General features: G+C 37.3%; 1 protein-coding gene across 6 annotated transcripts in view; it reads right to left on the reverse strand.

Annotated features, from left to right (window-relative positions):
* The window catches only part of SDCCAG8 (SHH signaling and ciliogenesis regulator SDCCAG8), a 97278-nt gene that overhangs the window by 11259 nt on the left and 60198 nt on the right, over positions 1–25821 (reverse strand). For all 6 annotated transcript variants that reach the window (XR_014943900.1, XR_014943899.1, XM_085541257.1 and 3 more), the window contains one exon: positions 24007–24138. Coding sequence is in view for 4 of the 6 variants with exons in the window: in XM_085541257.1 (XP_085397383.1) it covers positions 24007–24138 (132 nt within the window). In the remaining 2 variants the exon portion in view is untranslated. The remainder of the gene's footprint in view (positions 1–24006; positions 24139–25821) is intronic.

The following is a 25821-nucleotide window of genomic DNA, read 5'->3' on the forward strand; positions in this document are numbered from 1 at the left end:
ATTTTTCAAGAATAGGCTACATTCCTACATCTTCTCCAAGAAGATAACCAAGTGCATGCCAAAATAACAACTGCAAATAGGGTTTAATTAAAAGTTTACATAGGAATGGTAGCTTCCGCTTCACTTGAGATGTCATCACTGACTACTGGAATGTATCTTCACTTTCACAGCTGGTCTGACAGGTTAAACAAATAGATCATGTAGGAAACCTGAGTCTGGGTCTATTCTTGGGCTTCCACTACTTCATGTCTGAAGTGCTGAAGAGAGTATTACCAGCCTGCTCTTCAGTAGGGGGTGTAGCAGCTGGGCTGAGCTGATATGACAGTCACTTTTAGCCCACCTGGGTTTTGACAGGAAGGAAACCATTCAAGAGAATGGACAGGGTGCCGTAAAAGATATGGGTGAAACGTTTATTATTATCTCTGTTTGCGTCTGAGTCCCTAGGCTAAAGAAGTCTTTCTTCCTTTAGAAGAATCGAAAATTCTATCACCCAAGGCAACGATGTGAACTCTGGATCAGTTTTGCTCTAGAAAAGAAATTCATTCATAGTTTTTGTTTACTGCTGAAAAAAAAAACCAAACAACGTTTAGTAAGAATTCTCCAAATTATTCAGGCTATTAAATTAGAATGCCATAAGGCATCTTAGGAGAAAAAAGAGGAGCAGAGCTGGAAGCAGACAGTGTTGTAGGAATACAATGAATCTTACAGTCAGGCTCTTTTTGTAAAACATTCACCTTTCTAATTTTGTTATGTGATGGACAGAACAGATTTTATACAACTTTCCAACCAGGAAACAGTGTCGTAATAATGATGCAAGACCTCAATCTCAGCAAGCCTTCAAAAGAGACTGCTAATGTTCAGAAGGATCATTCTACAAGGTACATAGGCACATTACTGATTTTTTTTTTCCTATGCTTCTCTTTTACTAGTTTTAACACCTTTTTGTTTTACTTTTTAGAATGCATGCTCCATTTTTCCCACATCTTACTGTTCACTCTCATTTCAGACAAACTGGAACCTTTGCAGGTTGCTAACTGGTGTCCACACAAAACAATCTCGATATCCAAGTCAGGGAGATGGAGAATTTTTTAATGCAATCTGCCAAATCTGAACTCTTTCCTTCAGAAACACTTTGCCTTTAAAAAGAAATACCCAGCATGAACCTCATCAGAAGCGACATGTAACAGACAGTACATGTGGTGTTTGGGCAGGCGACAGAGAATTGAAAAAAGTCTTTACTTTTTCTATCCCGTGGCATGTGCACAATGTACATGTGGCCCAAGCTGACATGAGGCATTTGAACCAAAAAGCTGATAAAAGCATCAGCTTCTGTTAATTTACTTTTTCAGACATTGTCTTAATTAAAAAAATACTACTGCTAGAAAGGGTAGCGCAGCTGAGCTACAACTGCTTCAGTTGTTTCTGACAGTTGCAATTACAGGCTAGCAGCACAGCTTTGAGTTCAGTCCTGCTGTCCTCCCTGAGCCCAAACTAGCTGCTGTCAGCAAGGACTGCAGGCACCGTATTACAGAGAGTATAAAACTTCTGTGTTCATTGCCATTACTACCTGTGTTGGAAAGGTAAAATGTTTCTCATCGATGGCCTTTCAAATTGGAGCTCAGTAGTGAGAGGTGTAGTCCTTCTGATCCTGTTGTCTGCAAGGGACCCTTCCCAATTTAATACTTACATATGACAGCCCTTCAAAATGCTCCTCAGCATAAAAACCAAGGCTGTTTTCCTGAATAGTTTGACTGCTATAAAAATATCAGTGTTAAATATCTTTGCAGGCATCATTCATTAGCTTATTTGATTAAATCCCACCACCTTTATTTGCACCTCTGATGTGCAAAATATGCCCCTTCTTCCAGCATCATTTCAAATGTGTGATTTTGCCTACAAGCTCTGGAAGGTTAAACACATTTGCTTACTCAGGGCTCACACAAGGTTATCATGGTTTTCAAAAATTAGTGAAATTATTAATATACAGAGTGTAGTTTTACGCTTGTGACATACAAGAGGATGAAGATGACTTCAATGTAACAGAGATCATTTGTCTGTGCAGCATATACAGATACATGTCTCCCATACAGGACCGCTGCTCTCTCTACGCAGGCCATACTGCTTCCATTTGTGAACTTCTCCCAAGCCTAACTTATTCCCTTCCCTTACATACAGCTCTGCCACACATCTATTCTCAAAATCTATTCCATCTTGGAAAGAAAAAGGAATACCAAGGAACATATGGAATGAAAATGTAGAGAAGATACTGGGAAGCAGCTGATATCAATAGATCAGGTGAGCAAAGGAGTACAGGATGTGCATGGGATGCAGAGAAGAGCTGTGCAGGGGTTTACCCAAGGAACTTTTTGGCTTCTGCTCCCCACTAGCACTGGCCAGACAGACAAGCATGATTCTACCTTGCCTGAGCTACTGCTGTCATGCAGCACAGCCTTTTGGACCAGTGCCTATCTCCCTGGCTCCCTTGGTATGCCATAAAGCTTCTGTAGAGACTGAAGGGAGAGTTACAGCATCAAGAAAACACTGGGTGAGGAATGTCACACTGAACACCAAAAGCAGGGGAGATAGCATGGCTTACAGAAACAGGTTTTGCATTGGAAACAGCAGAGAAGAAAGGAGTACCATGAGAAACTGGAAGTCAGAAAATTGTGGAAAAAAAAAGAAATAAATAAAAATCTGAATGATCTGAGCAGTATTGTCAGGTGACCTCCATGGGCTCGGCTCTTGTGAATGAAGAGTCCATGTGATCTTTTGCCTTAAAGTATATTTAAAACACAGAAAATTATGGCAATTGTTTAGAAACACTGAAGGAAAACAGGGGAGCATTTCAGAGAAACACATCTTAAAAATAATTCTCTGTAAGAATGACTACTTATTTCATTATTTGTGTATGTTTGTTCAATTTTGGTCTGAATTTACTGCACCAAGCCTGAACTTGATCATTGCTACAAAAAAGTTTTATTCCTGCTTTAGAGGCAAAACTCATTGCAGTTGCCTTCAATATAACCATTAACACCTCCACAATAAGCAATATGACAGCAACCCAGCAGTTTGGAGAAGAGTATCAACACACTCAGATCACAGCCAGTAGCAAGGGTCCACCACACCCTGTTTTGGGGACAGTACCTTAGCTCATGGATGAGAACAGCCAGCCTCTCAAGCAGTGCCACAGGGCTGTTGGAAGTACCAGGCAATCTGAGCACAAATGTGGCTCCAGCCTGGCTCTGCTATGTCTCGGCTTGGCAAGTCCATCAGCAGGCACCGGACCCTTCACAGGCATCCTGCGGTAAGGCTACTGGTTTTCTCCAGCAGAAAACTTCATTCTGTCCAGAATATGTCAAAAAGTCCAACAAAACTATTAGTCTTTTCTGGACTACAAGTTACAATGTATATTAATCATTTTCTTGATGCATCTTCAGCGTAAATACAGGAAGAATACTTTCCCATTTAAGTTGCTTCAGAAGACCTTGCTTAGTTCTGTTAAGTAAGTTTGCTTTTCTCCTATTTTCTCACTGCCTTGTGAAGCTGTGAATGTTCCCTCCCTGGAAGCATTCAAGGCCAGGCAGGACGGGGCTTTGAGCAACCCGGTCTAGAGGGAGGAGTGCCTGCCTACAGCAGGGGGCTGGAACTAAATGATCTTAGTGGTCCTTTCCAACCCAAACCATTCTATGATTCTATATTCCCTATATTCTGCTCTTTCAACGGTAAGTGATTGCAAAGCTTTACGAAACAAGAGTTTAAACAGAAAGCTCAGAAGTACTGATATTCTTTCAGGAGATGATATCTCACATAAGTGATTGAACAATTAAAATTCAGTGCCCAAAATCACCAGTAGTAAATAAAGACAACAAAGCTGTGCCTGTATATTTAAAAAGACAACTGTGGTTTTTGTTCCTTTAAGTAGCAATACAGATAACAAACACATTCACAAAATGAGAAGCAAGAGATCTACCTACTACTAATCAATTACTTGTCTTCTAGTCTTGGTAACCTCTCATACGGCTGCTATAGCATAACTGTACTGTTATTCACAATTCATTACTGGGTGATCTACACAGATGAAAGCAGATTTCTAAATGAACGTACCCTTTCGGTAACACACACAGCTATGACAGTGAACTCGCATGCTACCAGCACAAAACCCAGCCAGGATTTCTGGAAGATTGCAAGTTCAGCAGAGGACACAGAAGCAGCACAGGCCCCCATGGGCTCTCACCGGCCCGGCCCCATTCCTCCTCAGCAGCCACCAGACGGCTGCCTAGAGCCCTCCAGAGAGGTGCTGGTGGTCCTGGCACGGCTCTAGGTGGACAACTGCCCACCTCACACCTGGCCCAGCCATGGCGAGGTGATGTACAGGCTGACAGAGCCAACCCAAACCTCACTCCCCAGGGAGGCTGCTTTTCATCGGCGCTGAGCAACATATGCGGGCTCAAGCAGGGGGGCATGAAGGCGGCTCAGGAAAAATCATGCGCTGCTGTAACTAAACTGCAGATTAAGCTGAAGGCTGCTGTTTCCTAAGCTCCAGATAAGGACCCTTCTGGGCAATAAGGAAAAAAAAAAAAGAATAAAGAGCAGTAATTATAGTTTTACTTCTAAATTATTGTTAATTTGGGCTATATTAGAAAAGCATTTGTCTCAGATTAAGATAATATATTTTTCAGCAAGTATCCTCAGTAGGGAAGATGCTTCTGCAGTTAATGGCTTGTTTCTAATGTCTCCGAAATGATAACGTTGCCTGCTCAGCATGTATTTACCTATGAATGAATATCTAGGTGTCCCTCATGTTATCTCTTTACATAAAAATCATGATATAGGATGATCATGTACGTAAGGTCTCTTCAAATAAAATAATCTTCATTTAATTGAACTCTTTTACTGCAGCATCAGATTTTTACATTTCCTTTGAAAAAAACAAGACTGAGAAGATAAAACTGCACTGACAGGTGTAGCAAGAGGCAAGATTTCATTGACATCTGCAGAGTAGTCTAACATTCTATTTTGTGACAAAAGAGAAATGAATAAAACCTATTTCTGTTACAGATCTAGATACAAAAGCCTTCCTTGTGATCCAGAATAACTCCCTTGAGCTGCAACGTGAAATACTGAGACTCCCATAAAGCACAGAAAAGCCCACTGAGAGCCCAATCCTGTGTTAATAAAAACAAAAGGAATTTTGCCTTTAATAGGAGCAGGCCCCTTGTTTGCATAAAGAGCAACTTGTCAAACAGAATACAAGTGCCAAGCTGGTACATTACAGCCACCAGCACAATAGCCCCAATCTTGTTTTTAACTAAGTAAATCCCAGAGAGAGCAGTTCCCCCTCAAAATCTGGGCATCAGCTACAAATTAAACGAATTGGTGTCTCAAAGTGTTCACGAAGGATGCGGGAAATTTGCAGAAGGGCACGAAGCTTTCATTGCAAGCAGAGGGAAACTGCGTGCTTTCATTATAAAATACGAGAGCGTGAACAAAAGCCCTGAACACAATAGTCCTCTTTCAGGTATAAAGTTCAGAATTAGATCTGCAAGTTTCCTGCATGTTAAAAGAAGAGCAGAGAATAACGATATAAAAATCCTTCACGAAAAACCAACAAGCAAGGATGAAGCAGTACCCGCCTGGGGGCCAATTGCCTCTCCAGCAGCGGTAAGGCTGTTACTAGGCTTGCAGTACCATTTGTTCCATTACACAATCTCCTGAAGCCTTTTACAGAGAGCTAAAACAACTGCCTGTACCAACACGACACATGGCTTTCCATCCCGACTCTTTGCTAATCCAGACGCTCCAACCATCTTTCTTTAAGATGCCATATGGTTGGCAGAAGCCTGTAGATCTAGCAGCACATCTGCTTGTATGTTACTTCTCCCCTCCAACTCCCCCCTCCACACCACAAAAGAGAGAGCAAATAATTATTTAACATGTAACCAGTTAAACTGCATTTAAAGAGGACAGGAATTATTTAGCTCTAGATATTTAAAAAATATAGATTGTTGTAGAGGAACATTTGCCTATCGGTGATCTGACAAATACAGAGAAACAAAACAAAGGAATGAAAGGCATACGGGCAGAACGACTGCTACATTTGAATTATTTAAATGACTGCCATTTCAGACCTTATGCCCTAAGATTTATTTCCTGCATTACTGTGCCACTGAAGAAAGGATTGAATTTTCTCTCTCTGCTTTTGTCAGAGGTGACTCAGACAAGCAGACTAGGAAACTGTAATATACTGAACTGTGCTTTGTTAAGCAAGCAGAGTGAGTCTGTATGCTAATGACTCTGCAGGAATACACTGACACACTGATTTTTTTTGGTGTGATGAGCAAAGATTATTGACACTGTTGAAATCCTGGTTACGCTGGCATGCAGGCATCCAGGTTGTCTCTTTAGAATCCAGACGCTAGTAAGACAGGCTGCAAAAATAATTTTGTTTGTGATGAGTTATCATTTGACCATTTATGACATAATTGACTATAACAGAAAAGAAAATATACACTTTGGGGATGGAATTAAAAAAAACAAAAACACCTAGGAAACAGAAATTATAAATAAACGTGCCTATAAAACTCTCATCAACCACTGTGATTGAATAGTGATCTCAGTTAATGAAGGACAGGCAGAGATGGAAATGTATAAGGACAGACGGCACTTTGCAATTCTGTCTGCTGAGGATTTGCAGCACCTTTTGTTCAGAAACACTATTTCCTCATTCAACTTTTCATGCATAAGTAAAATAAGACATCAAAGAGATAAAAGATAACAGTTCTACCTCAAATACTGCTCATATGTATGCTTCATGTGATTATCCACACAGACAGATGAAGTACACAGCATAAGGAACATGAAGCACATGTGTATATTTTAGTGTTTTTCTAAAAGAACAGAAACTATGCATGGATTTGCTCCCAGTAGTTTCCCCATATCAACTCTCCCTTATACTGAGCATAGAGATTTCACTGACTGAACAGAGACAGCTTTCCTTACAACACAAGAATGCTTGTGTTTGACAATGTAACGTAGAAGCAAGTGAAGGATGGGGAGGCCCGGGCCCACCCTCACTGAACAGTCCAATAGAGTATTTCTGAGGACATAACACTCAACTTTCTAAGCTATTTATTTTAGGTTTTGTATTCTCCTTTTATCCCGTGTCTCAAGGTGATTTTACTTTTCAACAAATTTGCCTCGAATAGTTTCCTTTAAAAAAATACAACAAAACAAACCCAAACCCAAAAGGCCATTTTCTGTTCCCATAATTCCATTATTTTCCTTTTTCTTTAAGAAAAAGATGACAGAAGTTCTAAACACAGTTCAATTTCAAAATGTAAATTGTGTCAATGTATTCATCGAGGCAGCAATTTAGCTCAGTTAAGATGTGATAAGGGTTGGTTTATTGCCCATAATAAATAACTGTAATAAGAAATGTTCATTAATAACTACAACTTAACATTATAAAACTCTCCAGAGTTCAGAAATTAGGGAACTACTTACGTGTCGAAAAACACAACCAACAATCAAAACCAAACACACAACACACACTAAACCCCACAAAACCTGGAAAAAAAAACCAAACACAAGCTCAAGCCTCTTAGATGAACGTCTTTCCAACCTACTTTGTTTAGCATACATTCCTGATCATTAATCATTTTTTATGTCAGATTTTAAGGGCTAGGGAGAACCACCTGCACCACCCTTCTTTGAGGATTCTGGGAGACGTCAGGGAAAATTTGGTCCCAAACAGAATGTATTCATTAACATCCCCCTACTTTCCCTGATGGAAGGCTGCAGTCATTTTCCTGAAAGATTCTTGGTAGAACAGACAGTACTTAGTAGGTCAAAATACCTATTTTGCCTTCTTGGTTGCTTTGGATACCAAAGGAATAATCAAACCAGCAGGATCTCCTCTGAACTGATAGTCAAAAGCCATCATCTCTAACCAAGTTCAGCATCTCTCTGAACATCAGCTGTGACAGAAGCTCCAGAAGATGCTGTGCTTGGAGCACAGTCACATAGATTCTCACATCCCATTCCAGTCTCTCACTAGAGGGTTTCAGTACATCCTTCCTTCATTAAAAGCCCATACAAACATCTGAAACTGAATTTCAGAAACAGGGCTGGCCAAGAGTGGTCCTTTGGACTACGTGAAACACGCTTTGGATTAAATATCCATTTATGGATTACAGTAAACATTGCTCATGACCAATGCAATCAGAGACAAAGCATATAATTTAGATAGAGGCAGAAGAAGGCAGGTGAACTTTGCATACCTGCTTTATCTTCTTGTTTCAGAACAGGTGAATGAAAAGAAACCATGGGCATCTTGGCCAAAACCCACTGCAAACTCACCACTGTAGAAATAATGTGAATGCTTTTCTGTGTTAAATTCTTTCTCTTAACAAACAATGGGAAATTATGAAAGTGTAGTGTCTGCCAAGAGCTTCTCCCTTGTCTGGAGACTCCAACCACAATGCTTCATAAAACGCTCATCCTCAGTGATCTCTGGTCAAAAGTGCCAATGAGTTCACTGGATTGCAGTTTGGACCATTCAAAAAGAATAATCTCTCTTTAATTTACTAGTATCACAGTAACATAGATACAAGTGCAAAACAATGTGTTTGCTTATTCGTTTGTTTTTGAAGAAAAGACAGTTCCTATTGCATGGAATACTCAAGATCATAAATATACTCTTAATGCTTGAGGTATTCATACTCATACATACAGGTAAACCTGAAAGGTCTGATATCATTAAGCAATAACTGTAAATCATCTACTCAGTTTTATTAGGCACTAACTTAAAGAAATAACACAATATTCCTCTTCCCCTGAGACAAAGAAAAATGGAGAACTGAAAACAAAGTCCTTTTCATTTGAAAAGGCCTGCATGAGGAAGCATGGATGTTAGCAAGGGAATGAGTTTTATTTTTTTCCCTTAGCACACCCATTAACAAAACAGAAAGCATAGAGCCATTACAGTAAAAAATGACAACACTTCAAACTGACATACTATATTCATCTGTTATGACCTATCACTCTAAGGTGCACATCCACTTACTCCAGCATCTCTCTACAGCATATTGAGTTCTGAAATTTTACTTGCATTGTGATGTCTCCACTACCATCACAACACCCTTACAACAAAAATTAATAGGCCAAGATAGTCTTCTAAAATTAAACTCTGATCTGAAAGGTATATTTGAACATTTGGGGACCTCTCTTCAGATGCTGACAGCGAGACATGTGAGCGGATGTAGAGAGAATCTGGATATATGGTTCACATATGGGCCTAACAAGAGCAATCTCTTCATATAAAGAATTATTTCTCATGCTAAGTCTACCTTGTTTTCTAATGTCATCTGAAAGGAATGTTGGAATCTGGGACAGCTTTCCACATCAGAGTCTGTTATTTAGCTGCCTCATGTCAGAATTATTATCTAATTCCATAGGACTTCTGCAGATTTTTTTTAACTTGTTTTTGTACTGCTCTTTTGTTTGTTTTGTTCTGCTTTAATACAACCAATACTATACCTTCTTAGGAAATCTTTTATTTTTTCTTTATTCTTATATCTTATTTTCTTACATCCAAAGCACCTGAAGTTATAAAGGTGTCCTTAGTGATAGGAGCAACCTTTGCCTTTGACCTCCTTTCCTGCATGATTTTTCTTAAGGTAAGCTTGGACAGCATGTTAAATATTGGATTTACATTGCATTTCCATTTCAACTCAAATGCAGCTTTCTGAGTAAAATGACCCGTAGGGTTATACGATATGTGTTTTCTCACAAACCTTTACATGACAGAACTAATTCAATAGGGTTTATTTTTCACTTCCTCGTGATTGCTTTTTATCTTCAGCTAACACACCGAACTCTGCACTGTACAAAGGAAAGCTCTGTATGACTGCTCATGTAGAATCATGCTTGGGACCTATGTATTTGGATCTAGAATCAGATTAAGGACTTGTGCTCAAAAAAATTAAGTACTCAGCAATCTCAATTGATTTCTTTTTCTTCTTTTTTTTTTTTAACAGTTACAATACCACAGTTCCAGTGCACTGTTGCAAAAACAAGACAAAACCTTCACTTTCACTTAGGGAAAAATATTCAAGTAAGAAGAATGAAGGCAAAAGTTGCTTAGAGCTGCCCAGCTATTTTGCAGTTAAGTCATCACTGAAATAACTTAAGTCATCAGAGACAAAGGGGTTTAATAATTTACAGCTAGCTACAAGTCACAGGTTTCACAAGCAGGTCTTCATTTAGTTCCCCACATGCTAAAGAAATGAAAAATTCCCTTTCTAATTCAAGGTCCTAATTAGGATGATAACTGGAAGAATTCCAGAGCCATCACATTTGAAAATAACAACCTATCTATTTACAACCAACCTCAGTTGTAGCATATCATGAGGGGAAAAGGAAGACTACACCAAATGAACTACCATACCCAGCTGAGGTCTGAACTTTTCCAAGTTTCAAGGAAGTCCAGGACTTTGGAGGGAACTCAGCCAGTAATTTAAGCAAAGATCCTTCAAAGGATAAAAGGGCCTGATTTTTTTTATTTTTTCCTTTATAACTAAAAGCAGCATCTCTGGTTTCTGAGTACAGAGTTTTGGAAGGAAGGAAGAAAACAAAATTACAAATAGCAAACAAAGCTTTCTGTTTATGATGCTACCATTTCACCTATGAAAAAACCCAGTTGTCTTCATCATCATTTCCAAACAATTGCATTATTTAAGGCAATGGTGGAGTACAAGACTGGTCTGTTGCCCATATTTTCAGTTGTCTCAGCTGGAAAGTGAATAAGGCTGTTTCCCCAGGATGAGTGAATAATTTAACTCAATGCAGTTTTGCACAAAATTATTTCCTCAATTGAAGGAGGAGAAGAAAAAAAAAAAAAAAAAAGCATGACTAGTCAAACTCGTGTTAGAGAAGATGAAGAAGACAGAGATTTAATTTTATTTCCTAAAAAAAACCTAATAGTATCCACAAAGTTTAACTCACAGTACTACTGTTAAATAAGTATAAATCTTGATATTAAATCACCATGGTTTTCTGTGCTAAGAGTATACTGTCTCTGCACAAAGTGTCACATACAATACTTATGTATTACCTCTCAAACAATACTGCATCAATTGGGTGAGATAAAATTTATGCTGGAATAGACACAGGATGAAATCCCCACATTATACACTGATACTTAGGAGAGGTCTGCTGCATGCAGAACTGGTTTTGATCTTTAGATCATAAACTCCTGGGGGCACAGATCTTCTTTAATTACATGACTACAAAGCACCATGTGTTTCCATTATGCTATTTAAATAGTAGATTTAATTTGAATTTACATTTATTGATGTAAACATTACTGACTGTAACGGTACCCTCCAATCTGATGCCGAAAGTCACTGAAGTTTTAGGAAAAAAAAATAAAATAAAATCCTTCCCATAAACATTACAAAGGTAAGAATTCCCAAATGTATTATTTGAAAAAAAAAAAAAAAAAAAAAAAAAAAGAACAGAAATAAATAGGAGAGAATAAATTTTAGGAGGACAGGCATTTTAACATGATATCTTCATACAAATAACACTAACACCCCAGGTAGCCCTAGTCCACAGTCCTGCTCTAATACTTCTGCCTTGCATTTATTGCAGGACTGAATGAATTCAATTGTTTCCAGCAACCTGCATTCCACTGATTATTGAAAGCAGCATAGGAAGGCTCGTTCACTTATTTACAACACTGCTCTAACAGAAGTGGAAGCTCTGTTAATGAATGTAACTGTCAGGACTCCCATCAGTTCTACTTTTTACCATAATTAATTCTATCTCTGATTTTGTGTGAATAGTCCAATCATTGAGAACTTCATTTTGTGTGCCTTCTGTAAATTTGGTGTGGTTCAAACGGACTAGAAAGGTACCGAATCCACTGAGAGTTAGGAGAACAAATAAGTGTAAAGCATTTTTACACAACAATTTAAGGTAAGCTTTTCTTTCTATTAAAAACACGTGTCCAAAAATTGCACTAATGCTGCAAGTCTAGTTTCATCCTATAGAGAACTTGCAAACACTTGAAGAGTTACTGTTTGGAAGAACCCAGGCAAAAAGTAGGGGAAAAAAATACTAAAAAGGTGCAATGTATTGTTCAGTTACTGTCACGTTCCTATTAAAAACAACTTTCAAATAGTGGATCTTGTAAATTATATGTAATCAGAATGTACAAGCATTAATTTCTCAGCCTAGAATTTGCCAGAAAAGATACAATTGAAAATGAAATCAGACAGCTATGTGAAAAGTAGTAATATTCAGCACATAGTATACTGCTTTGGACTTCAATTATCAGTTTTCATGGTATAGCTCACAAGGCAGCTAAGCAAAGTAGTAAGCTGCAAGTAAACATTTTTCCTTTCTGTCTACATCACAGAAGTAATTTTTTTCAGATCAAGGAATTCTTTTTGATTTTGGACATGACCACCCCTGACCCATTCCTTCCTTTTCCTTTTGTCCTTACACTACCTTGCAGAAACAAAGAGTGGAATACAGGACCTTCTGGCTGATCTAAAGACACACGGGCAGAAAAAGACTTAATAAAAGTCAATGGCCAGGCAACAGCAGATGAATATTTGAAAAGTTAGCTTTGACTCTTTTGCAAAACATTATGTTTTCACAATAGACTGAGATTCACTACAAATGGACCCAGTGGTGGGAGCATAATTACGCAGATAAATGATCATCTGGAATAATCTTGGATTTTTGATCACATCACTAATAAATGCACGTACATAGGCTAAGGTAGCCTAGGCTAAGTTAGCAAAGGCCAACTTCAAAAATAAGTTATATTAAGTACATTGAAAGTGTAAGATTGACAGCTTTCTTGATTCTCTGCACATAGAAGACTACAGCATTGTGACTTGTTTTGATCTTGCCCACTCCCTCCATCTCCAATTCGCATTTGCCTACCTAGTGAATTAAGGTAATAACCCTTCCTAAAAACAGTTTTCTTTTGACATTTGCAGCTTTGGAACACTGGTAAAAGACACAGTGCATCTACCAGACTCATTATGCAAAAATGTGCAAGCCTTCCTTGTGAACTTACTGTGACTATCTAAATGACTCTAAGAGAAACTAACAACTTTCTGTATGCAACAGTGCAAAAACCTTAAGTAGGAGACCATTAAGCTGGTGCACATGCATGTTTTGTCAGAGATTAAATATTCCCCTTTTTCTGCACATTATCTGCACACAAAACTGAATAAGGAAGCCACAGCACTATTTTCGAAAGGTAAGCACAGGTCCTAGTAGGACTTTCAAGAATAGCGCAACAATATTTACAATATTTTTACAATAAAAGCAATTGTTCCAAGATGGCCTTTGTACCAGGATGTTTACTGCAACATCTGGGTAACCTAATCATTGTTCAGAGAAGTTCATAAAACTACTTTATTAGTAAAGCCTGAAAGGAGGTAAGATGGGGAGAAGTCATTCTACAAGCACAGCACTCAACAACCTCCTTTTGTTTCCTAATCCATAGCACTCAACAACCTCCTTTTGTTTCTTAATCCTTGTGTTCCTGCAACAACTTTCTCCAGCAGGTATGTTCATGAGGTAAAAGCTGGCTACATTCCCAATCAGCTAGCAGTCCCGGGCAGCTCTTATAAATATACTACCAAGATAAACAAATGCAAAACAAACAATAACCTGGAGTTAACAGCTTTGAGCATCATATTTCACACGCTGTAAGCCTCCATAGCATGGCTTCTGCAGTCTTAGAAGTGACATCGTTTCTCAGAATGTGATTCACAAAGAGAGTATGGGGCATACCACTATACTATAGTGGAGTCCGTGAAGAATCAGAAATGGCAGTCTTTTTTCCTCTAGGCTGAGACATGAGGGTACTAGCTCTGGTGCAGCAGCTGTCTTACCAGCTCCTGGATTAGTTACAGGAGAACTAAATACTGACAAGCACTCTCTCCCAGATGAAACACCCCTCATTACATTCATATTACTGAACAAAATAAACATAACATTTCATAATCTTTGAATATATTTGAATGCAGTATTTATAGAGGGAAATTCCAACATTCCTATAAACATAAGAAGCAATGCAGTCTTGGTTCTTGTCATAGCGTACTGATTTTACGTATATTTATGAGAAAACTACTGTGCAAGCTTTCAACATAGCAGCAGTTTTCTTAGTAATATTAAAAAAGACTTTTTTTCTTTAATACAGTTTGAAAACAGCCCTACCAAAAAAAAAAAAAATAATGAAAAAGAAGAAGCAAATGATTTAACACCCCTTTCCCCCTTCTCTATCCTAACACAGAACACCAAAACCAGTATTTCTGTGGTACTCATCATCCAAAAACCTTTCTGCTTCTAACAGTTAGACTGTTTCTTATTTGTCCACTAAAATCATTTATCATTATTTTTTCAAGGTTAGGACATAAATGGCTTTGCTCACCTTTACCTAATACACTATGAATCTGCAAGTAGTAGCCCTTGGGAATTAACTTTCAGAATTTGTGGAATTATCTCAGACACACATCAAGGTTGATCTAGAACAAGATTTCAAGTTTCTCCTCCAAAGGCTCAGAAGTGTTTGCCAGTCATATAGATTCAGCGCTGACGAAATACGCTCTTCTCTGAGACAAGAAACATTGTGCACAATAATGCAGTTAAAGGAACATGCAACTATCGCAAACAACTGCCTGTTACAATTAGCCTTTTTGGCATGAAACCTGGATTTCTTCATGCTACACTCCAATTCAGTGTTTCCTCCCTTTCATATTCACTACCAATCTCTCTGAACCCAAAAATGTCAAGAGGTCAACAATTACATTGTTCACAATAGTCCTCAAAAGTAAGAGTGACCCTATGTTATATCTTCATTTTTCTCCTTTGATCATCATTTTATTTGACTGTATCTCAGTAAATTATCCATGTAGTTTTTATTTTGACAGCTCTCTTTACAGCAGTAAAACAAAATGTGTGCATTGCAAATGGCAAAGATTCAAATTTCAGCTATGTTTATCCAAAATAGCACTGAACTGCTTCTGTACTTATGCTATACTGCCTACAGCCTTACGGAAGGGGAGACAGATGGGATGAATTTAGCAGGGAAACAGCTGTGGCTTGAAGAAGAGACAAGCAAAAGTTTTGCTATCAGGCTTCATTATGTATCAAGGTACCAGTAAAATGTGTATCCGTAAGGCAGCCAAAAAAGTGTTTTTCATTTGACTAGTGATAATTACCTTTTCTCGACAGCTGACAATGTTCTAAGCAGCATTAAATAGGTATAATAATTAAGCAATAAGATAAGACAAGCAGTGCCTTGCTGGGGATTATGGCTTGCCTCGGGCATGTTGGGAGGCACAAGGCTGAATGGTGAGTGACTCCAGCCACCCACGAAATGCAATAATCCCCCAGAAATGCACTGCCTGGAGTGTCATCTTGCTATTAAAAATGGATATTTATAAAGGACAAAATGTTAGACATGTTTCCTGTAGATTTTTTGACATGGGCTAACATTACAGAAAGCTAATGAAGAAATTCCATTTCAGCCCAGCATTTGAAAACCCTTTTCCAAGGAGTCAATTACCTCTGTTCAACATGTTTCTCCATTGTATTCAAAAAACTGACTTGAGAAGCAAAAGCATTTGCATCATCTAACATCTGAAAAGGCACACCATATTACAAAATCCTTCACGATGGTAAATGTTAAAGCCAGACTGTTTCTAAGATGTCTCCAAATATTTATTCTGTGCAACTGTCCAAGCATGGTGTGATTTTACAGACAAGCTTTGCACAGGATGTGGGAAAGGGGAAGAGGAAGAAAGAGGAATAGAGGGAGAGAGATCACATAGTTGAAACTAAGAATAAATCCCTCCTGGTGTTGGAAGTGCTAGTGTGGCACTCAGAAGGATTACGCCACCTCACATAAACAGAGGAAAATTTATTATAATTTCAGCTGTGCTACTAAGAGAACCTTTTGAATCTGGAGACTTGGAAGCATCCAACAATCTTGGCTTGAATCAAATAAAAATTCTGAATGCCTTTCAGGAACAAGTTGGGTCAAAGATATGTTTCCTTTTCCATAAATAAAAGTAGAATAAGATTGTAGGAGGTTAAAAAGGTCTTTACAAAAAATAGCTCCAGGAAAGAACGATGTTTTAAGTTACAGAAGAAGAGTCTATCTGCATTTTTTAGAACAAAAATGGTGTAAAAACAAGTCTTCAGTTTCATAATCTGGAACCAACCCCACTTCCAATTAATTTGAAAGAGCGAAAAACAAGTCACAAACAAAAAAATCTCTTTAAAAGCAACATTAGTTGTGGAACTTACTGACACATTGAGGTTAAACTTAGAAAAAATTAGAAGCAGGTTAGGCATAGGAAAAATGAGAGCAACCACAATTATATTAAATTCCATAGGAGCAAGACTGTATTACGTGCAAGTAACTACAATGTTGAAGTTACTACAAAAAAAAAATAAAAAAATAAGCTGTGTTCCAACAGCCTAGCAAAAATCAACTCACTCATTATATTAAGAACATCAACTGTCATTAGTTTTGGGTCTCCTTACAACACTAACCTTCAAAGCAGGTAAGTGCCAGGATTTTATTATGGCACTGGTAAACGCTACAGCGTGTCTCACAGTGGCTACTTGCAAATACATATTTTTTAATGTTCTGACATATCATAAGAAATATGGTACAGAAGAACGAATTTTGAAAACGGAGATGCAACACAATATGGAAGAAAATAAAATGACCATAACAGTCACAGATTTCAGCAATTTATTTTTAGATAGTGTAAAGAACCAAGACTTGCTAAAGATGTATCTAGCGCTAGGAGGAACATGGGAAGGACTGTCCTCCAGAGTGCATACTATATTGGGAAGGTTATTATCCTGAGTAGAAACCTTTATTCTGTAGCTCTGAATACACATTAGCAGATGCTTTATATGACATGTGATGCATTTTGGTGCTGTTTCTTGCCATTAAACAAGAAAGTTTTTATGAACTCACTGGCAAGGGTGCAATTTGATCAATTGACTGGTCCATTACTACTGTCACTGACCAGAAAGTCTACTAGCAGTCACTGAAGACAAAAATATTCAAAGGAAGGATGTGGTGGCTAAAGGTAATTGGTGGATTAACACAATAAGGACTGCATATCATCACCAGAAGCAATCTCCAACTGAAAAAAAAAGGGTGAATAAAGTTGTTTTTTCACTGGAAGTCCATGGCTATAATTGCAACACAATCCTTCTCTCGCATCAGTATGATGCTCTGCATGGGGCCAAGCATTTCTAGATTTTGCCACAACAAGGAGAGTCTGTGCTGGGCTGCTGAAGACATCACCTTTATCCACCTTCTTTTCAGAGGATAGAATCAAGAATTCTTTGTTAATGCTAAATTAACATTTAAATTTGAAACCCAGCAACTGTGCTGACAACAGAAAGTAACAAGAACAGCCTGGAACCTTATGCTGTGCTGTTTTATGTCACACATTTCAAGGCTTTTTACATTCCTGGTAGACAAGAGCACAAGCTTACTATTAGTGAGCTGAAGGCTTTGACTCCCAGAAGCTGAAGGCATGAATAAGAACTACCCCTCATGTTTTAGAGAAGGCTGAGAACATCAAAGCAGTCAAGCTGAAGATATCCTCAGCAGTGGACAACTATCAGACTCTTAACAGAAGGGTTGTTAGTCAGTGCTGATAGCTGTTCAACAGAGAAGCAAGTTATTTGTGCCTCTAGCTTTTCTTTTAGGCATAGGCTATCCCCCACGCCTCAAATATCCCCATGAAGCATCTCTTTCCCAAATATTATCCTCCAATTTCTAAAACACTGCAACTGTGGTGACCAGCTGTTACCAGTGTGTTGCACATGCAAAGCAAACATAGACACACTGTACTTTTTGCCTCTATATAGTTTACATGCTAACTGATCAAAACATATGTAGCATTAACCAATCCATAAAAAAGGTAATTCAATAACTATTGGCCCGTTAATATGACTTCAAATGTCTGAAAAACCTACAACAAATGATGAAGGAAAAAGAATATGTAAGGACATGAAGGTAAATGGAAAACATGAAAAAATAGAAACTTAAGATTAAAATATGAAGATTCTGTCATGTCAATCCCAATTTCTCTGGCAGATTAAGGCAACTAATAATAATTTAGTCAGTAACCACCTGACTAAAACAAAGAGCACATATGATGGAACAACTGATGGTGAAGAATAAGTGCATTTCTTTTAGTTGCATTTAAGCAGATTACTGAATATCTGGAAATATGATTCAGTAGAAGAAGTGATAGTGGGCCAATAAATTTTAGACATGTCATGAGCTTAGAGAAGGTCTGGAATACTGCACAGAAGGAAACACTATGCAGAAGAACACCAAAAATGGGAAGAAATTTGATGGCACAAAATCTTACACTGCAGACTTAATGGATTTTTAGTTCATAGTAAAAAAGTCTTTGCTAACAACTTGTAATCACTTGGGAGAAAGAGGTCCTGGATGCACTTTTTGGATATAGATGGATTACCAGCATTAAGTAGCTATAAGAAAGGCAAATGTGATCATAGGATCTGTCAGTCAAGGAATGTACAGTAAATATATTAATTCTACTACCCAAGAAACTCAAATGCCCTTATCCAATGCCCTGCCAACAGGTCTGATCAACCATATGAAAAGATCAACAACCAGAAAACAAAGGGAGATGGAAAGCATACTGCAAAAAGAGCAAATAAGAAAGGCTTCATTTATTACTGAGAAGTAGACTGAATGGATAGAACCATTGTCTATAAATATGGTGCAGATAAAATAAGAGCAAAACAAAAGAACTACTTACAGACATTTTGAATCATGGGCAAATGGGTACAAGCTGACCACAAATAAATGCAGATCCCAATCAGTAGGACAGTGGTGCTGGAAATGACCTAATTGGAGCTGTGAGGCCTAATGACTCTTACAGTAGAGCTTAATGGAGTCCCAAAGAAATGGTTATATATATGCATATATCAAATATATAAACATACATCAAATGTACATGTTCAGTCATAGCTGCAGTAGAATAATACAGAATGCAGTAACCAAGAATAGATCTTACAGAACACTATTATATTTCCATAACTGCCTGAAACTTGTGCGTGATATTTCTGTCCAATTGTCATTTACTTCTCAAGAAAGGGAACTTGTACACTATTTCACAGCATTTTCGGAAGACTATACTTTATTCTTGGTATACATTTTCAGGTTTTCTAACAACTAAGATAATTCTTGCTGTATGTGTGTGCTATCCAAGCAGTTCGAGAATATATCTTTAAAAAAAAACGTTCAGGAGTTCACATAATGTCATAAAAGCTGTTACCTGTTTAGAAAAGGATTATTAACATGTAGACTACACATACAAAGGTATAAATAATATATACACACACGCTACATATATACCCCTATTTAAAATAAGGAGAAGGAAAAAAAATAGCGAGCAGGAAAGGAAGAGGGACAGAGATCATATCTACTGTGTTAACACATCCAAACACATTAAACAAAAGCCAAATACATTTTTAGATTTTGATGTGAACATATATATATATATATATATATATATATATACATATACGTAAATACATGTATATATATACATATATATACACACAACATTTGTTGATTGTTTTTAATAGTAATTCTGTAAAAAAAAAAACAAAACTAAAATGGGAGCATATTGCATAGCAATAAAAAATTAAGTAGTAACGATAATCTCAAATTCTGAATAGAGCTGAGAGTTTTGCACTATTCTCAATATAAAAATTAATGCCTTTTAAACTAAAAAGATGCAAATTAAAGCATTTTTTATTCTGTAACTGCATTTCAAAACAGATGCTTAGGCTATTAAGACTAAGGTAACAATTATTCCATTGGATTGGGAAAATAAAAGGCCTTCTAAGCAATGGTCGAAACTGAGTTTTTCTACTCATCAACATTTACAGAAAAACAAAACAAAACAAACAGAAAAAAAATACATGAACTATAATTGTATGACTTAGAAAGGAAATGTAAAATATGTAATTCAAGTTAATAGATTCAGTTATCAAGAAATAATTTTATTCAATTTCACTGGAGATCTACCAGAGAAACTCCAAATTTCTATTCCATAGTGTGACAGCAAGTCAGCTATTATGATTTCAGCTACTTGAAATGGCTGGTATATTCTCAATTTGTGTCTCAATTCTCATATATATGTGTTCTCTCATGCATATGAGATCTCTCACACTTCACTTAGTAACAGCAACAAAAAAATTAATGGTGGAAAAAACGTTCAAATTACTGTCAATCTAAGCATCATTTATTCTCTCTAACTCCTATAGTGGTCCACTTAAGAATCCATTTTAGATACTCTTACAGATAAGCTTATCCATAAGAATCATACATTTCCCCATAGGTGGAAAACAAATATAATTTCTCACACATTGTGGTATACAGACATTTCTGCACAGTTGCTGCGCTCCACTAGAATCTCTGAAGGGGAAGACACCCCAGGTAGTTGGCTGCAGACACATCTCAGCAACATGGCACGTAGTTACAATTTGACACATAGAGTCTTTATAAATCCAATGTCTATGAAGTCAAACAAATCTCCTTCTTATTTATAGTAACAGGCAAGAGCAGATCTCTGCCGTCTTGTTACACAGATGGCTGTAACATTTTTATAGTTAACTTGCAACCACTGATGCCTGAGGAATAGACACACATCTGCCCCAAACTGCCAGTCCTGCAGGCTCTTCTTTTTAACTTCAGCTCCCAAAAATACAGTTGAAATACACACAACACTACTGCCTCCCCCAAAGCATCATGACAAAAAGCCCCAGTCAAATTTGTATGACATGAATGGCTGATGTTGTGTCGATCAAACAGTGATCACACACACATTAAAGGAAAAAATACCAGCTCTAATGATCAGATAGGAATTCTAGGGAAAACTTACAGCTCCTCGATTCTACCTACAAATAGCAGTTTGAAAATTAGTTCGGATACATCCAATCATAAGCTTCTAGAATTGTTTTATTAATAATGTTTCAAAAAAGCATTATACTTCATACAACATATTATTCATGTACTCCTTCTCGTTCTTCGATATAAAGGCATAATTGGTTCATCTTTAGAAAAGGAAATTGAATGCTTGTGATTTTCTTCTGCTACTTGAAGATATCAATCCACACTGCACACATCATTTGAGTCTTTAAAATTCCATACTTCCTTCTATCTGCTAACTTCTACTATGAACACTTATCTACAGAATCTGAAAAATTTAATCATAAAATTTGCTTTCAAGTTGAAAATTGCTACCAATGTGCTCTTTGGCACATTAAAGAGAAGATTTTATTTCTCCAACAGCCATACCTGTAAAGGCACTGAGATGGATCAGTTCGCTTCCACATGCGCAGCCTACTGTCATGCTATCTAATACTTCTGAGATAACTTAAATAGCTAAGCAAATCACCAACTCCAATCATTTAGATGGATGTCTACCTTTTTTAATGCTGCATTTCACTGAGCAAAAAAACATAAAGGGATGCATATTAGGTATATATATTAGGTCTTGCTCCTTCCACAAAGCAGTTACATCAGGGCCCACTGTGTTTTTACAGCAGAAAACAAATAGTCACAGACTTCTTAAGTACTATGCAAACATTTTTTATTAATCAAATGCAATATTAAGTTCAAGATTTAAGTCAAAACAATTTTGCTACAAGAAACTAAAGAATAAAGAGGCAGAATAAAAATATAAAGAAAATCAGGGAGGAACCTGCTGCACATCGTTGCATTGCAAGGAGACCAAGGGTACTGGTGGCTGAATAAAAAGAGAAAACATATCTTTGCAATAAGAAGCAATGAGCCTTAATGACAAGTTGTGCTTATTTGTACCTAAGTGGTGGAAATCTGAGGCAAAACACACTATTTGTTCTTCTCTGTTTTGCTAAATAGCACTGATAAACCTTTGTTTCCAAAATCAGAAGAGAAAAATGGCTGTGTTTTATTTGGTGGGAGTCCTTTGACTTATATAGAAAGAAGCGTGATATTCATTTTTTGTACAAGTTAGACTTGCTGTTTTTCTTCACTTAGAATAGTTCATAGCCAATTTATAGCAGTTGGCAAGTAAGAATCCATTACAGTTTTGACATGGAAACTAAAAGCAGATTACACTGAATTTTTAAAGCAGATTATAATAGCAGCTTTGTCATTAATTACCTGGATTTTAAATAAATGCAGTGTAAAATCATAATTAAAAATATGTTAGAAGAGCCCTCTCTTAAAATGCTGTTACTGGCCATGATTCGAATGCTTGATAATCTCTGCCACATTTAAATATTCTAAAATATTTAATGTGACAAACATTATCACTGTGCTGTTTTCTCTCCTTGCCGTTATCAAAACAGCAGCAGAAGGTAGGGCACTGCCTGCAGCATGACCGCTCTGCTTTCAAACCACTTTTCTGTTCTGGATTAATGCTTTCAATCTTTTCTACTGTATAGTCATTGCTGCTGCTGCAGAGAATGAACAACATTTTCCACTAGGTCCATTTGGTTCTTACATAAAGGAAGGGCTCTCCAAAAAACTTACAAAGAAATTTTAAATTCACCAAGATACTAATAATACAGGGGAACAGCTAAGGAAAAAGAAAAAAAAAAAGGTGGATTTTTTCCCCCCTACAAGTAAAACTGAGTCCTCCATGTGTGTTGCCCAAATGTGAAAAATCCACCGCAAGAAAACAAAGAGGAGGTAAGATCAATGGAAAAATTACTTGGTTACATAGATGGGAGACAATCATGTAGGTATTTTGAGTTTCTTTGTTCTCTAAGCTGTAAAAAATTAAAGCAGTTCTGGGTTACAAAAGAACAAGATGAGGCTCAGACAGAAATCTGAAAAGAGAGGGACCTATGAGACCAGAAAGAAAACAACGAGAGTTTGCAAGAAACAGTGGACAGACAGAGACCACAGCTGGAATGGAGTGAACAAACAAGACTGCAAGATTCAGTACATGCAAGCTATGTTCTTGTCAGGTACTCTCTTGTCAAAAACAGACCATAAACTTTTACTCTGTCAGGACTACCTAGCTCAAATGAGCTTAAACTGAACCTTGTCTTTTAGTACTGACAAGAAAGAAGTAGCCAGGTCAACCGGACTTGCAGAAATGCAATCTTCCCTACTTCTCCCATCTCCCCAGCCACTCCTCAGCTCCCCTCAGAGACCATTAGACTCAAAACAGACTGGAAAACAGAGCAAGAGGGTATAACATCCTTCTGGTACCAAGAAGAAAAGCCTCCAGAGTGATCTTTAAGATTATCTAATGCAGATCACAGCACAAGGTAGTCTGGACACTGGCCAGAATGTATATCAGTGGTAATATTTCACTCTAGCTGCTCCCAGCTATTCCCAAGAAGTCAGTACTCCTTTGAAAAGGCTAGAGGTACCTGGACGCAATCAATAGCTCTCGGATACTAAGACCATCAACAATTTTTTTTTGTTTGTTTGTTTATATAAGTTAAATATTACCAAGAAACATAAGTTGGCAATATTGAAAAAATCATTACATGGCATTACAGAATCCACATCTGTAATCTACCTTCACACTACTAAATAACCTCCTCTTCTCCTCAGCCCTCTCTTCCCTCCTCTTTTTTTTGCTACGGTAAGACAATTCATCCAAGTTAGAACAGAGAACAGCCGAAGCAGCCCACACACATATGTGGTAGGCTTAAATTCTCTGGAAGACTATGCTGTTCAAGTTTTCCTTTTATTTATCCAAAGTGGCATGAGCAAAAGATGTTACAAAAAAAAATGCACCACAAACTTGACAGAATGCTTAAAGGGTGGGGGGAAGGGTGGTCATTTTCATAAAGCAAGACCATTACTTTCAATTTAGTGTCATTTTTATGTTTACAGTATAACAGGTAACAGTATAGCATACCACCTGCTGACAGATTAACAGGACCTCCTACCTTGACTTCATCCTCTCATGCATTCTCCCATGCTGGATACACTGTTGGTCCAATTCATCATTTCGTTTCTGCATCTTCTCCAATCTGCCAAGAAGATACTCTTTTTCCTGACTAAGCTGGTTGACTTTAGATCTACAGAAGTAAAACACAGTGATGATGGATGTTGTCAGATTTCATCCTGCAGCGTGCCATCAATATGTGGCTTCAGCATTTATGAAATTCCATATATGATATATATAATGCATAAACAGGCTATTACTAGAACTTCCAGAAACAAGAAACCACTTCAAATAATCTTAAAATGAAAGAACATGAAGCTGCAGTGTGTCTGGTAAATATGTCAATTAGTCACAGGTTGGCTATGCTAATTTCAGTTTCATTTAAACAGGCATGTCATTTGACATTAGGTGCTGCTATTAAACATCATCAATACATGTAAATTCATGCTTGTTAAGCATTTTGAAAACTCCTTTCAAGTTCTTTGTTGGTAAATGCCAATATCTAATTCAAAAAATGGCTACTAGAAACTTTTTCAACCCTTATTGTACTGCACAGGTTAAACTCTGAATAGTACTACTGTTTTAGAAACTTTATTGCCCTGGTGTGCCCAAAATACTGCATGATATATTAAAAAAATAAATAAAAAGAGGAAAGTTAATCAAAGCAACAATGTACAAATCATACACACACTCTAATCTACACAAGGCTTGGCAGAGCCTTTAAGAAATTTAGTCACTTTCTAGCAATTCTTATTCTTCACGGGTGAGCAGAGACACCAGATCCATGAATGACCTGGGACTGTTACTTGCTACATCTCTAACCATCAGCCCATGGAGAAACAGGCATGAGCTGTTTCTTAATATCAGGAAAAGATCTCATATAAAATTGTGATAAAATATACATTATGCACTTGTACAGTTTAACTCCTTGGAAAAGGTTAATGAGAACATGTCAGAATCTGCTATACCATCAGAACGTAAGAATCAAAAGCAGGCAAATTTGTTTTATGGCATCTGCCACTCCAGATCTTGAGGTTAAAAAGCTTCAGAGATATCTTTAAATCATAAACTTAAATATGCTGCAGATACAGAATGAAGAGACTTTACCTTCCTGGCTGTTGCAGAATGCAACAACAACTGACATTCTGAAACACACAACAAAGTGCAGGGGGAATAAATACTTCTTCAAAAACATGTTGTTACACTGACAAGACAGATCTGGAAATGACAACATAATCTTTTCGTATTTAAATGGAGAACAATGCAGGATATCATCTGTGAATCTGAAAGAACTTAGCAAGGGCAACTTTGGAAGAAGACTGTAAATAATTGAATTTAAATATGAAGTTATGGCTCTATTATGGAACAACGATGAAAAATACATCAGAGTCACACTGATGTTCACATCGAACTTAGATGAATGAGTAAATGGGAAGCTTCCTAACAGCATACAGGATAGTATCGGGAAGTACTCAAATCTAATTCTTAACTTTTAACATAAATACTAGTAACTGCGAAATGTCAGTAACAAAAAGTACGGAGCATTTCTTATCACACAGGATGAACGCAGTCTTTCATTTGTACTGATGTTGTAAGAAAGGCAATCAGCAGATCAAGGTAAAGGTCCATTGCAAAGCAGCACACCAGAGATCTCAGGTAACAGCCTCTCTAATACATCTCTTTCGCAATTACAGCTGAAGAACTCAACAGAAAACCTACATTTATTCCAGTTTAAATACTATTTACACAATGGCCATTCTAAGTTAAATATTAAATAAATATTTCACGACACTGAAATTTTAGAAAACAGCATACA

The sequence above is a fragment of the Coturnix japonica genome, chromosome 3, assembly GCF_054131305.1.
Source record: "Coturnix japonica strain WE chromosome 3, WE-NBRP24, whole genome shotgun sequence".
Classification (NCBI taxonomy): domain Eukaryota; kingdom Metazoa; phylum Chordata; class Aves; order Galliformes; family Phasianidae; genus Coturnix; species Coturnix japonica.